This window comes from Eptatretus burgeri, chromosome 1 (genome assembly GCF_056783735.1).
Source record: "Eptatretus burgeri isolate ZD-2024b chromosome 1, Ebu_testis_v1, whole genome shotgun sequence".
Taxonomy (NCBI): Eukaryota; Metazoa; Chordata; class Myxini; order Myxiniformes; family Myxinidae; genus Eptatretus; species Eptatretus burgeri.
The window spans coordinates 20,064,456-20,078,865 of record NC_140961.1 but is presented as its reverse complement, the minus strand read 5'-3'; the positions used below and the strand labels follow the sequence as shown (position 1 = coordinate 20,078,865).

At 44.3% G+C, this 14,410-nt stretch overlaps 1 protein-coding gene across 15 annotated transcripts in view; it reads right to left on the bottom strand.

Moving 5' to 3' along the window:
• LOC147033973 (SH3 and PX domain-containing protein 2A-like) overlaps positions 1 to 14,410 on the bottom strand; it is a 225,049-nt gene that overhangs the window by 157,002 nt on the left and 53,637 nt on the right. For 13 of the 15 annotated variants that reach the window (XM_085873975.1, XM_085873958.1, XM_085873967.1 and 10 more), the window contains one exon: positions 3,034 to 3,110. The exons of the other annotated variants lie outside the window; for them this stretch is intronic. In XM_085873975.1, the coding sequence (XP_085730101.1) occupies positions 3,034 to 3,110 (77 nt within the window). The remainder of the gene's footprint in view (positions 1 to 3,033; positions 3,111 to 14,410) is intronic. 15 annotated transcript variants of the gene reach the window in all.

Below are 14,410 nucleotides of genomic sequence, written 5' to 3'. Positions count from 1 at the left end.
GGAATCGTTTGCGCTGTTCGCGCGCTTACGAAGCGCTTCGTTCTGGCCTGGCGCCAAATAAGGGTATGCGTCATTTTGCGCCCAATGAGTGACGCGCGCAAAGCCGAGGCGTTCGGCTAATGGGAAGCCAGCACGGGATACTGTTATTCCTCTTCCTGTTGGAGGGCGGTCCTTTGAAAGAAGGCGGAGCCGTAACACACGGTCTGCCCAATGGGATCAGGCCACGCATGAGCGGACCACGGCGGAGAAGGACTAGGAAAGAGGGAACAAATATTAGCGTATGGTCTGCTCAAGCGCGGAACGCATCTCTCGAAGCTGAGCGCGGAACGCATCTCTCGACGCTGAGCGCGGAACGCATCTCTCGACGCTGAGCGCGGAACGCATCTCTCGACGCTGAGCGCGGAACGCATCTCTCGACGCTGAGCGCGGAACGCATCTCTCGACGCTGAGCGCGGAACGCATCTCTCGACGCTGAGCGCGGAACGCATCTCTCGACGCTGAGCGCGGAACGCATCTCTCGACGCTGAGCGCGGAACGCATCTCTCGACGCTGAGCGCGGAACGCATCTCTCGACGCTGAGCGCGGAACGCATCTCTCGACGCTGAGCGCGGAACGCATCTCTCGACGCTGAGCGCGGAACGCATCTCTCGACGCTGAGCGCGGAACGCATCTCTCGACGCTGAGCGCGGAACGCATCTCTCGACGCTGAGCGCGGAACGCATCTCTCGACGCTGAGCGCGGAACGCATCTCTCGACGCTGAGCGCGGAACGCATCTCTCGACGCTGAGTGCGGAACGCATCTCGCTGGCACTGGGCTGGTCGCATCTTGACGCCAGTCTGCTTCGCTCGTCTCGGCCAAACCGCACGAGGCGGGAAGGTCCATTTTTCTTTCTGGGTATCTGTGTGTGTGTGTCTGTGGGGCCCCATCTTTAAGTAGAAACTGGATAAGTGCTTTTGCTTGTACATTGCATTTTTTATAATCGGATAACTGTACTCTTGCGTGTTCCCCCCTGACCCCCCCCCCCATTATAAATAAATCCCGTTAAATGTTTCAGCTCGTTTTGTGTTTCTTACATTGGCTTAACACGGTGCGTGTTGGGAAATTTGGGAAGTGGCAAATTGTACATTTGGACCGAACGGACCTCGGTAACCATCCGCTTGGGTTACGCACGGGTCGAGCACGCATACGGCTCGTCCCATATGAGTGCCATCGAGGGTGTGAATCCTCGGTAGCTCGCCACATGGGCCTCTAGGTATTTTGAAGTTTGGCAGATATCTCTGCCCCACGTGGTTGATTTATTGACTATTCACAGTCCTGGAAGGGACCCGTACCTTTCGGAGTTTTCCGAAAGGTACGATCGAGATTCTGGGTGTTCGGTGGAGTCGACCCTACTGCTCCACCTAGCGGTCATGCTCGCAACCGACGCCCGGCTCCACAACAATATAAGGGAGGGACAGAAGCGATTCAGAGTGTCTGTTGTTTGAAGGCTGTCAGCCTGAAATCTGAGCTCTGTCGCCTTTTGTCCGAGTCCATCAAACTGGACAGAGTTTCACCCTTTTCTCGCTTTGACTTTCCTTCCGCTTTGTGCTTTGATAAAATTCTTCCATAATCTCACACATGCACTTTTTTTGTCCCCCCCCACCCCCCACAGACCACAACGCCTCTTCGACTTCATTTTTTCTTCTCTTTCCTCTCCACAGCTTTACTGACATACACAGACCTGGCACGCCTTTTCAGCACCAACGGCAGGGCCACACTGCTTCGAAAACGGTCTGCACTCAGACGGGATAATGAGCATTTCCGGAGCCAAGCAGGTCATCGTGTGAGGCAAACGTTTCCTCCAATTCCCCACACAACTGGGGCGCTGCTGTAGGAGGGAGAGAGGGACTGTGAGGGGCGAACCCAAACTGCCGAGTAGTGCGCCAGTTGCCTCGACCGAGGTTGCAGAGGTGCGAGACAAAAGTCCCCATTCTTTCTCTTATTTGCCTGGTATTGGCTTAATGGTTAGGGTGGTGGGCTTTGGATCCTAGGGTCCTGAGTTCAAATCCTTCTCAGCTGTTGAATTAATACCAGGTGGGGTTAACTCGGCCTGTCATCCTTCTGAGGTCGGCAAAAAGAGTGCCAGCATGCTGGTATACGGTGTTGGAGTGGCGACCCGTCCAGGATTATGCCCAATAGCCAAGGAGACTGCTTAAGCAGCACCAACGCTCTGCACAGGGTATGGTCCCAATCTCCTCCTTTCTCTTATCACACTTTACCTTCTTTACCCCTCTACCAAACCTATCTGTGTTCTTTCTTCGGGTGTCTGGATTCAAGTATTGTAAACGTGTCAAGTCGTTATTCTAAGCTGCCTTGGGCGGAATGTTTGTCTATGGGTAAAGGAAATGTCGATGTGCCTGTAAATGTCCTCAAATTGCTTGTGAGGCCCAGATCTTGATTTCCCCCCCCCCCCCATTTTTCACTTTTAATTTCTCCCTTGCTATTCCTTCCATCATTTCTCGCTCTTTCATCGACTTGCTTGTTCAATAAATTAATGAAAGTGTTGACTCAGTTGACGACTTATCCTGCTTGCGTTCGATTTGGGGGAGTGCCCCTGAGGCGATGGGTCCGAGATTACAACTTGTCATGGTAGCCCATAGAGAGCAGCATGCAGCATTGGTTCGCTTGGCCAATTAAGTAGCTACCACATAGTCGCCGGCATAGTTCCCCATCTACTCTATTCATCTTACTGGTGGAGTGAACCGACCTTGGGCGTGAAGATCCGACCAGAGGTGAGTGTTGGCGATGGTGTCTGTGGTCTTTTTGTAGACATACCGAGTTCAGGGTTATCTGTCTGTGTGGCCATCTCAATATAAAGATGATGATAAAGATGATGAAGATGAAGGTGATAAAAATAATAATCATTATCATAATAATAACAATAACATGACTCCCTGCCAGGACATCTGGACATGCCTGATGTGTTTAGCGATAAGAAAGAAATCTTTGTGATTAACAGGATGAGGTCATAGAAGGATAAGGAGACCGTTTACCTGGCAGTACTCGTTGATGGGTTTTAGTCGTTTCACTGCAACATCACGAATGTGGCTTCGTCGAAACAAGATTTTCCCTAAGGAGAACAAAAACCCCCCCCCATAAACTTCAAACCAATATCACAAAGCTGGGACATAGATTTGAACTAGCAGCAGAGGAAACAGCACAGTCTTACATGACTTGTATTATTGAATACATGAAGGTTTCTTCATGTCTTCATAAAAGGTTCGTGAATACATGAAGGATCATGTAACAAGATCTCAGATTGGCCAGTTTGTGGATCCTCTTACCACACATCTCTTTATGCCACGATCTTGGGTTCAAAAGTATATAAATCTTGATTTTATCAACATGAGGAACTTGGGCACAGGATGTGGCCATTTGGCACATCATGCCTGTGCTTTATACACAGCCCATCAATTCAATTCAATTCAATTGATTAGTCGATTAACTTCTATTCACTGGGGAGGAGGGAGGGTAGGATGAGTGTGCGCGGAAGCCATACATACAGCAGGCACAGGTACATCACTAGGGAGTTTTACATTTCTATTGTTTAGGGATAAAGAAGCTTGGATGACCAAACAACAAACACATTCACCTTTTGAAGAGACCCACAGACCTTACAATCACAACACTTGTATACAATCACCGATTGATAAATGAGCTCATCCTGCAAATATCCATGGACCCTGTACCTGCAATGTTTCTCGGTATAATATAAACAATACCAGTTTAAACCTATCTGCTGTTTCTTCTGCCATTACCTTTACAGGGAGACCACTGCATCTATTTACTACTCTGAGTGAAAGACCCCTGCCTGACAACCATCCAAACTCCCCCCCCCCACCTCTCTTCACTCAGTTTATCCAGGTCACTGTCCATTCGACTGAAAGACTTCTGTATTTTGTAATCAGACAACTGATTCAAATCACAAATTACTACATGCTTGGAAAACATGCAAATGTGAGCTAATGTTGAACTCCTAAAACACACACACACACACACACACACACACACACACACACACACGCACACCCACACACACACACACACACACACACACACACACACACACACACACACACACACACACACACACACCTGGGGTGCAATTATGAAAAAAATAAAATAATTTAATTATTTATTTTTTTTGCAATTGGACAGTCAGACAATTAGCAGTTTCAAACTGCAAACAGGTCACACACCAACAGGGAACCAGACAACACTTTGGTGTGGGACAGCTGGAAGATGAGAACATGGCGACTCCAGATTAAACCTCTGTGCAAAACAACACGACAAAGATTATATAAACGAGCGGTTATGGCTGGCCGTTTGGTCATGTGGTCAAAAAGCCTTATTTCTCCCCCAACCGTCGTGGGTTCACTCCCCTATGGCTGCTCACTACCGGCAACACACCCAGCAAACGTGACGAGAATGCCAAACAACGCTCGACACGAGTTGAGGGACGCCTTCATCCCTGCGGTGGATCAAAACGGGTTGGTTCAAGGTTCACACAATTCATCCGACCGAGATCAATTTGTATTATTTAGCGATACAAGGCTCATGGAGGAGCTTGTGGAAAATTATATATATATATATATATATATATATATATATATATATATATATATATATATATATATATATATATATATATATATATATATATATATATATATATCACATGGAGGCCAAAGACAAGTTGACATTGATGTACTTTTACACAAATTACAAGGACATTTGTAGATAATGGGCTAGGCTAAGCCACCAATATTGGGTCTGTACCATGAGGCAGCCACAGGTGAACAGGGAATTGGTCTTCAAAGGTTTACCATTTTTAAACATTTAATTCTAGTCAATCTATAAGGTGTACAAGTTGGTATTCGCAGATAGTACAGTCAGCTAAATGTTTCCAGTGATATTTGCGATCCTCATCTCGTAATGAGTGGAAATTCATCCAATTAGTTTGGTCTCTTATTGTCAGGCTGGCAGGATGGCCTAGACTAGAGGTATGCACACTCCTCTCCAAGCTGTCTCATCTTGGTTTGAATCCCGAGACCGTTATAAACTGTCATCCTGGTGTTACACAGGCAGGCATTCAATGAATGAATTCAATGAAACGTCACCTGAATGAAACATCAGGCCTGGACAGCCGGATCGTGAAAGACTTGGGAGTAATCGTGGCCTTTAAAGGAGAAGAATAATTAATGTCTTCATTTCAAACCACAATGTTTGGGTTGAATCAAACCCCACACTTCCCAGCATTCAAAGCTGAATGATGACCAATTAATTCACCATCAAAACAACTTTTAGTCTTTTTGCTTATTTTAAACCTTCCTTTCATGTCTTGCTTCAAAATAAACCAATTAAGCCCCTAACATCACTTCACTGCCAAGGCATGCTCATAGGCAGTCAAGCACTCCAGTAGGAGGGAGGGAGAGAATGAGTGAGGCACAGATTGTGGGCGAGGGGTGGGGGGATGTAATTGTGGGTTGAAAAACGAGCCAGTTGCGTAATTACCGACAAGCACAGAGAGGAGAGAGATGAACGTTCTGATATCATCATGTCGTGTGCAGCCTATGGCTGCTGGATGCATCATTTTCTGGGGGGGGGGGGCGCAGCTGTGCCGATGATGCGATGCCCTCTATTACTGGTACTCGTTTCGTCGACCTTTGAAGGATGACAGGCTGAGACAACCCAGCCGGTGTTGTTTAACGGTACGACAGAGGGCCCGAACGCAGAACCATAAGATCTTAAATCAGCCACATTAACCGTTAAAAGCCAACACCAGGCTTGATACCGAAATAAATAAGACCTGAAAGGAAGGGAAACAAATTAATAAAATTTTTTGGAATGAATGTAAGAAAAAATAAAACAAGCTCAAATGAACTAAGATCCTTGTCCTCTTAATGATGACATCATAAAAAACGAATATCACGTCATTGTGATGTATCGGGTTTGCGCTAAATTATCTGTGCTAATGCCCGGCTTGATTCCCGCAAACAAAATTCAAACAGCTTGCCTAGTTTCGGAAATAATGGTATAGGCGATTTCCATTAGCGGCGATATTATGACGTCAACTTTTTTTCTAGGAAGAATTTCCAAAATCAGAGATGATTACTGTCTGCGCGTGGGCTTTATGCATATACATGGCAAGTTTCACGAATATCCGAGGAAAACTCTGGGTTGTGAAACAAAAAATGTCAAAAAATAGGAATGACGTCATAAAAAATTGATATGACGTCATAGTGATGTATCATATGGGTGGTAATTTATCTCTGCTAATGCCCTGTTTGATTCCCGCAAACAGAATTCAAAAAGCTTGCCTAGTTTCGGAGATAATATTTTAGGCGATTTCCATTAGCGGAGATATTTTGACGTCATAACTTTTTTTTTTCTAGGAGGAATTTTCAAAATCGGAAATGGTTACTGTCTGCGCAGGGTATTTTTACATATAATATACATGCCAAGTTTCAGGAAGTTTCGATGAAAACTGTAGGCTGTGAAACAAAAAAGTCCACAAGAAGAAGAAGAAGAACAACAACGTGAGTAAGACTTGGAGATCCTCCACGAGGATCTAAAAATAAATAAAGATTCAGAACACCCACATTATAATCGACAGGGTCCACGATTCGACAACCTAAGCTTTAGCCACAGTGTCAAAATGGTGGCACAACTGGATTCCATTTCATACAGTGAATGAGGCTCAAGGCAGAGCTTGCACTTTTACTTCACTTCGACTTAAATGTTCAGATGGGAACACGAAACAGATCAACCCAATTATATTGAACATACTCCACCAAGACCCGGTGCATGATGCATGCAGTCTGGATAAAGACCACCCGGAGGTCAAATGTCAGACCAGAATGTTGCCCGACTGCGCAGCTTCACGAGGTCGGTGGTGCTTTTATTTTTAAAATCTTCATCTTTTATGCAATATATTGGTTGTCACGTGGGATTCAAAACTCGACAACCTCAGTCGGTGTTCTCCAACCATGAGAGCTTCCCAAGAGCACACGGGTCTGCTTTCAGTTTACACGATACGGAGTACGTGCGAGCTATTCATAAGTAGAACAGCGATCTGTTCGGGATTTTACGCGACGTGCCCTCTGACCTTTGGTCGCTGAAATCTAATCAGTTTATCTTTGAATCGTAATGTATACTTATACCAAGTTTGGTCAAAATCCTACCACTGGTTCACAAGTTAGCGGGTAACAAGTATAATGCCTAGACATAATGCAGAAGTATAAAACATAATGCCTCCGGCGACTCCAACGATGGAGGCAAAAAATCCAAACAAACAGCGAAACAGGCCGAGAAACCGTGAACAATCAATAACCATTTGTTGAGATCATCATCAAGTTTATATACATTTTGCAGCACGGCTACTCCCAAATCAAGGATGAGACACGGGTAGGAGACAGTGCTCAGGCGTTTGTGCAAGGAGTAACAAAGAGACCTCAGCATTCCATCGTGAGAACCACAATACGACGACAAAATAAATAAATAAACCAATGTCACCCTCAGGGTGACCCGTATCTTGCCAAAGGGTGACCATGTGTGACTTCTTTAAGGTCACACTGAGGTGAACAGAGCTGCTATCAACCAGGAGCGACTCCTTGAGGAATATCTGCCTACGAGAGATTCCGATGAGAATTGTTTTACAGAGTAACCATGAAAAATATGCGTTTGCCTCATAACATCACCAAATGACGTCATAATGTCTCAAGCTTGACATATCTAGAAAGCACTTATCGAGATGTTCAATTTGAGGTACTACACGATATGGTTCCTAAAACTTGAAAATTTGACCTTGGGGTCAAATATGTTTGACCTCAGGCGCTAACCATGAAGGTCAAGGCCAAGCGCCACCAAAAATTAATCAGCTGAGCGCCAGACCATGAACTATATTCCCATGAAGTTTGAAGACGATCTGATCAAAATTACTCAAAAAAATAAGGGTTTCGTCGACTCCCCTGATTTGCGACAAAGTGACCTTGACCTTTGACCTTCAAAATTTTGTGCACTGAATGGGACCCTATAGGCCTCTGATATGCGAAGTTACAAAAATTTCCAATGATAACTGTGCTCTGCAGAATTTTTTATACGTGATTACAGACAAACAAAAAAACAAACAAACAAACAAACAAAAGAATAAACAAGCAGTCATAGACTGGTACTTACGAAATAGTCAACTTGACCTCTGACCTTCTCTAATAAAAGCTGTCTCTGGAGAAGGTAGCGACGCAAACCAGAAGTTTCTATGATGATTCTGTACCAAACCATCAAAAAATCGAATGTTTGACCTCACTGTGACCTTGACCTTTGACCGATTTTGACCAAAATCTAATCAGCGCTAGCCATCACCCTCCTGAATCAAGTGGTGTAATTTGACATTGGTAGCTTCTTCCGTTCGAGTTATCTGTACCAAACCATCAAAAAACGAATATTTGACCTCACTGTGACCTTGACCTTTGACCGATTTTGACCAAAATCTAATCAGCACTAGCCATCACTCTCCTGAATCACGTGGTGTAATTTCACACTGGTAGCTTCTTCCGTTCTCGAGTTATCGTGCCTACAAACAAACAAACAAACAAACAGAAACGGAAGTCATCAATATCCTTACGAAATGTTTAGATTTCGTAAGTAAAAAACATACAAGCTGACTAACATATCTTGCAAAAACTTCGTTTTGGCAAGATAACAAAACCTCTCGACCAGCTCTCAAACATGTTGAGAAGGAAGGACAAGAATGTGTAGTAATCTTGCGGAAGGCCGAAGCAGCCCGAACGTGAAATACTGAGTTATGAACACAGATGCAATGAGGCTGAAAACCCTCATGGTTAATTGGGCTGAAGCATATAATTGTAATATGTTTGGCGAACAAGCACGGGCGGTGTTGAGCCGGCATCTAAAACGAGCTGAGAGGCCTGAATTAGCACAACCTCCTTCATGTTGGCCACATTCAGCAGGGCATCAAAGATTCCACGTTCACCCCCCGTTCTGTGTTACATCCACGATTCTACGCCATCAACGGCCACACGAGGCAAAAATGACATTCTGGTGACAATTCGAGTGGAATGCATTAGTCGCTCTAAATGTGTGTGACGTGATCAAGCAGAAAAATGGAATCTTGAGTCAAAAGCCTTTCCGTTAATAGTTTACTTATTTGACTTCCAGGTACACACCATGGTTTGTTCTTTTTTTGTGACGAGTCGATAAGAGCGAGACCACATTCCAAACAGCACCGCTGATGACTCCAGCTTGAACAGAATCGCTACAAGGAGGAAGCAAGGAACGACGCGTCCGGTGTCCATTTACCTTTTTGACTATAATGAAACTCGGTAGAGCGCATACCTCTGCCAGGCTGAACAGTTTACGTTTTGTATCCAACTTGTAGGCCAAATCTGCATCCGTACCTGGACCAAAATCTAAGAGGCTTGTTATTGTCACCCACAAAGTTTTGTCCGAATGCGGCCGTAACGTTTTTGAGATATTATGCAGTACATCATTTTTGGCCTGGATTTCTCAATGGTGAGAATCACTTCAAAAAAAAAAAAAAAAAATACAAAGAAAAATTCTCGCATCTGGATCCAGGTCTTGATCTTCACCAAAATCTAAATCGATTCATCCTTGTCACATACCCAACCTGACCACCAAATTTTGGCCAAATCATTCCACAACTTTTGGAGACATCATGCTCACAGACAGACAAATAAACAGAGACAATGGTGAAAACAGAAGGTGGCAGAGGTTAAAAATAAGTTAATTAATTAATTAATACTGGACTCCTGCTTCTTCCTTTGTCTGTAAGCATCGAGTGGAGGTTTCGCACGGTCGATGGTGTTATGGCAAGTCTGTGGCTTGGGCAAGAAAGCTTTGCAGGTCGATTCAAAATTTGCCTGATGCTACCTCTTCCGCATGCTCGGCCAACAGCTTCCTTACATTTACATGTGCAGGACATTTAATGTCGACCAGATTCGAAAGAAAAAGCGATGCATCTTCAAAGGGATTTGTGTTTCAATTGGTAAATGAAAGCAGATTTGTGTGTTCAGAAAAGTGACCTCATTATCTTGTCTGAATACAACGGATGTAAAGTACCGGTGACGGGATGTGTACGTTGTACATTTCATGACCTCTTCCGAGAAGATTTGACATTGGAAGCTGAAACTTTCAGGGATTACTTAGGACACGCTGAAGGTGCGTTTGCTGCATTTTTGTTTGAGTCAATCAAGTTTTTGGAAAATAATTTTTCAACCCGTCTTGGCATTGGAATTATCCGAGCAACACGAGTATAACCACAATGTGTGCACATAAGCAGGACGCATGCACTTGCTTCATTTACAAAACCCAGGTCATTTCTAGTTTTGGGGGGCGATCAAGACAGCGGTCTGTTGCCTATACACCACCCAAATAAAAGGGATGCGTCAGAAGAACGTGTTACAAGAACACCCATTGGGCAGGTCCTCTGCTGTGGTGTTAATAATCATAAAGACAATAACATGACGAACAACCTCCACCCCCTCCACTCCCAGAGAGCAGGTGCTTCTAGTATTTATAATGGAGGTGATTAGAAATGTGTCAAGTCCTTACGAATGAATTATGAATCTCACAAAAAAAGTGAATGTGCCGTTGATTTTTATTCATTTATTTATTCTTCACCCAACAGTCTTCATCTTCACACAAACACACCACTTCCAACTGCTCTCCTCGTGAAATAAAGTACAATACGGATCAATTGAATTAATGGGGTGTGGATAAAGCACAAGTATCCTGGGCCAGATGATGTGTTCCCATTCCAAGATTTTAACAATACATTTTAAGAAAGATCACCTGATGCACCTGCAAGCTAGAGGTTTATGATTCACATCGGTCGATATTGCGCTCAACTCTGCATATCCTGCGCTGATGTCACCGCAGATCAGATTTGGTTCATTGTTCAAGTCTTAATAAAGCAGTTTTCCTATCCTATGATAGTACTTACAAATGTATTTAAAATTAAACCCCTTGTGCCCTCTTCAAGGGAGGTGGGCACATCGGAGGTTTCAGTACATTCTCTTCCAGCCATTAAAACCTTTGAGAAGCTTTCCAAGTCACCAGTTATGGACACCATGTGCACTCGGTACTAACTGAGACAGCTTTTAGCCAAACAAACTACTAGTCATGGACATTGTGCGTACACGTTATATCCGGGTGGAGAAAACCCTCCGACACAGCCACCGACATTGGACCTCCTGGGTAAATGCATGGAAGCTTATTACAACGGACTCGAGAGTCCGTCATTCAAGTCCAACAAAATCAAATAGACTCGAGTCAAACAATTTGGAAATGAGAAAGGCACTGAGTGGAGTGCATACCTCCACCAGGCTGATTACTTCACGTTTTGTATCCCACTAATAGGCTGGATCTGGATTCGGAACTGAACGAAAATCTAATCAGCTTGTTCTGGTCACATAACCAACTCATCTACCAAGTTTAATCCATCACTCAATGGTGAAGAATGGCTAAAAAAAAAAAAAATTCTCTGATCCAGATCTGGATCTTCACCAAAATCGAATAAATTCTTCCTTGTTACATACCCAACCTGCCCACCAAGTTTCGGCTGAATCCCTCCACAACTTTTTGAGATATTTTCTAAACAAACAAACAAACAAAGAAAAAGACCGTGCAGAGCACAATACTTGCAAAATTCACCCCCTCTCCAAAGGTTACCATGGATACATCAAATTGTCTATTTCATTATGATTAAAATTGACAATCTTAATCAAAGCTCAGGTCAATCGGATGAAAATTGATTATTTTTCAGATTGAAATTGATTTTAGAAGTTTGACCTTGGACCTTTTGACCTCAAAAATAGCTGGCTTCCCAATCCAGTGATGCAATATGCAAATCTTGTTCAAATTTCAAGTCAAACAGATGAAAAATTATGATTTCAGAAATTTGACCTCAAAAATCAATGGGCATTCTCAGTTGAGACTACTTCTAAAACTTTGTAAAATTTAATGACGATCAGTTTAGAACTGCGACATGCAGGCGATAAACAGACAGCCAAACAGACAGAGTAACAAGACAACGTCGTCGTAAAATCCCCCCCCCCCACCCAAATAAATAATTGGTGGCTCAATTCAATGACCAAATATGCAACTCATCTTCAAATTTCAAGTCAATCAGATGAAAATTCACAATTTCAGAAATTCAGTATATGTTGACCAGTTTGGCCCGATGTTGACATGAAAAATAGTTGGTTGAATTTAGTGACCTGATAAGCAAACCCTCTTCAAATTTCAAGTCAATCGGATGAAAATACCACCTGATGTGTTGAACTTGGGCTGATGTTGACCTTTTGGTCTATGTTGACCTCAAAAAGAGTTGGTGGGTTGAATTAAGTGACCTGAAATATAAATCCTCTTCAAATTTCAAGTCAATCTGATGAAAATTGAGGATTTCAGAAATCTCACCGAAGTTTGGCCGATGTTGACCTTTTGACCTTAAAAACAATAGGCTTCTTGCTTATGACAAACTCTATCATGTGGTGAAGTGTCGTGAAGATCGGTTTAGAATTGTGACCTGCAGGCGATAAACAGTCAGACAGAATAACAAAATCAAGTCAGGCAGGTATGGGAGCATGCGACGGAGCAGCACGTCGATGTGTCCACTTTACGCCAGAACTTCAGGGGCCTCCTTCTGGCCATCTCCCAGGTAGATGCCTAGCCCATCCCCATCTCCTTGAGATGCTGATCAATCTGCTGCAACCAGGAAGTACGTGGTCGGTCGATTGGCCTCCTCCACTCACGAGGCTCCCTGGCTGGGAGAATCTGGTGAGAAGGATCAGCTGACGCTCACAGACGATGCTGGTAACAAATCTCATTGGAGTGACTCTTAGCAACCGCTCGTTGGACACAAAGTCTGACCAGCGATAGCCAAGGATTCTTCAAAGAGACCTGGTACCAAAGGAATTAAGTCTCGGTCTCAGATTCCTGAGACGCAGTTGCAAAGCAGACAAAGGAAGGTGCAATTGTAATTTTAATGTCGTGCCATAATTTGTTAATTAAAAGATAAACAGCTTGGGTTGTATTTTTGAGCTGATATTATGGTAAAGTTATTTCAAAGATGGGTGTCAGATGTTTGGACATGGGCTCAATTTCAGTGCTTGCCAGAGACGCTATTTTCCGGAGATGCCCCCTTGACCCAGAGTCTCCGCAAAGATGACTGCATCATCGGTTAAATGCACTGCATCATCGGTTAAATATCATGTGATGCACTGCATCATCGGTTAAATAAACGTTTGAGATCTTGGCATTCCCAAATGATGCACTGCAGCTCTATCTTTCTGACATCCTCCACAGGATGCAGAACAAACAAGCGCTGAAAAGTGTGGGGGCCAGTACATACCTGACAAACTCCAGTAACAACTGGAAATAAGTCGGAGATGGTATCACCGCATGTCACAGCACTCTCAATACTCTCAGTACCAGAGTAGAGATCCGACATCAGATTGATCAGTTTTTCCCCACGAACACCAACAATCCTCCAGAGGGCATCACGATTCACTGAATCGAATGCTTTGCAGAGATCAACATCGGCTGCAAACAAGCCCTGCCGAAACTCTCGTTTGTGTTCGGTGAGGACCCAAAGCACAAGGATATGGTCAATCGTTGACCTCTTTGGGACAAACCCTGACTGCTCTGGGTGCTGATGCTCAAGTACATGGTGGCGAACCCGATCAAGAATTATCAGAGCAAAGTCACCCTTCGTTAGTTGTTGCAGTCCTGGCGATCATCCTTCCCTTTCCAGAGGGACAACAAGGACCCTCTTCCAATCAGTTGGGATGATGCCAGTGTTCCAGGCAGAGCACAGAACTGCATGCAACAACATAAGTACAGCATTTCCACCAGCCTTAAGCTCAGCATGCATGCCACAGATCCCTGGAGCTTCGCCTCATTTCAACCGGTTCACCGCAGCCTGTGTTTCCACAAACGAAGGTGGATCACAGATGATTGGAGGGTCAGCAATAGGGATAGTAACACCCCTGACATCCAACTCAACAGCTGGTGGATCAGCCTCTCAAAGTAAATGGCCCAGCGGGCCTTCACTTCAGACTCTAGCAAGAACCCACCACTCTAACTGCAGTACACTGAGGGATGGATTTGGAGGAACGCAACATGCAAATTCTCCTGTAAGCAGGATGCGAGTCAGCTGACCACAGGTGATGCTCTACCCCCTCAGAGATTCCTGGAACATTGGCCTCCTTGTCCACCCTTTGTGCACGTACAGTTTTACACATCACCTCCCTGAGCAGCTCAGCTCTGCCATCAAGCCTGGCCCTGTGTCTCTGGTCAATGGCATCCATTGTCCCTTGAGAGAAACAGAAT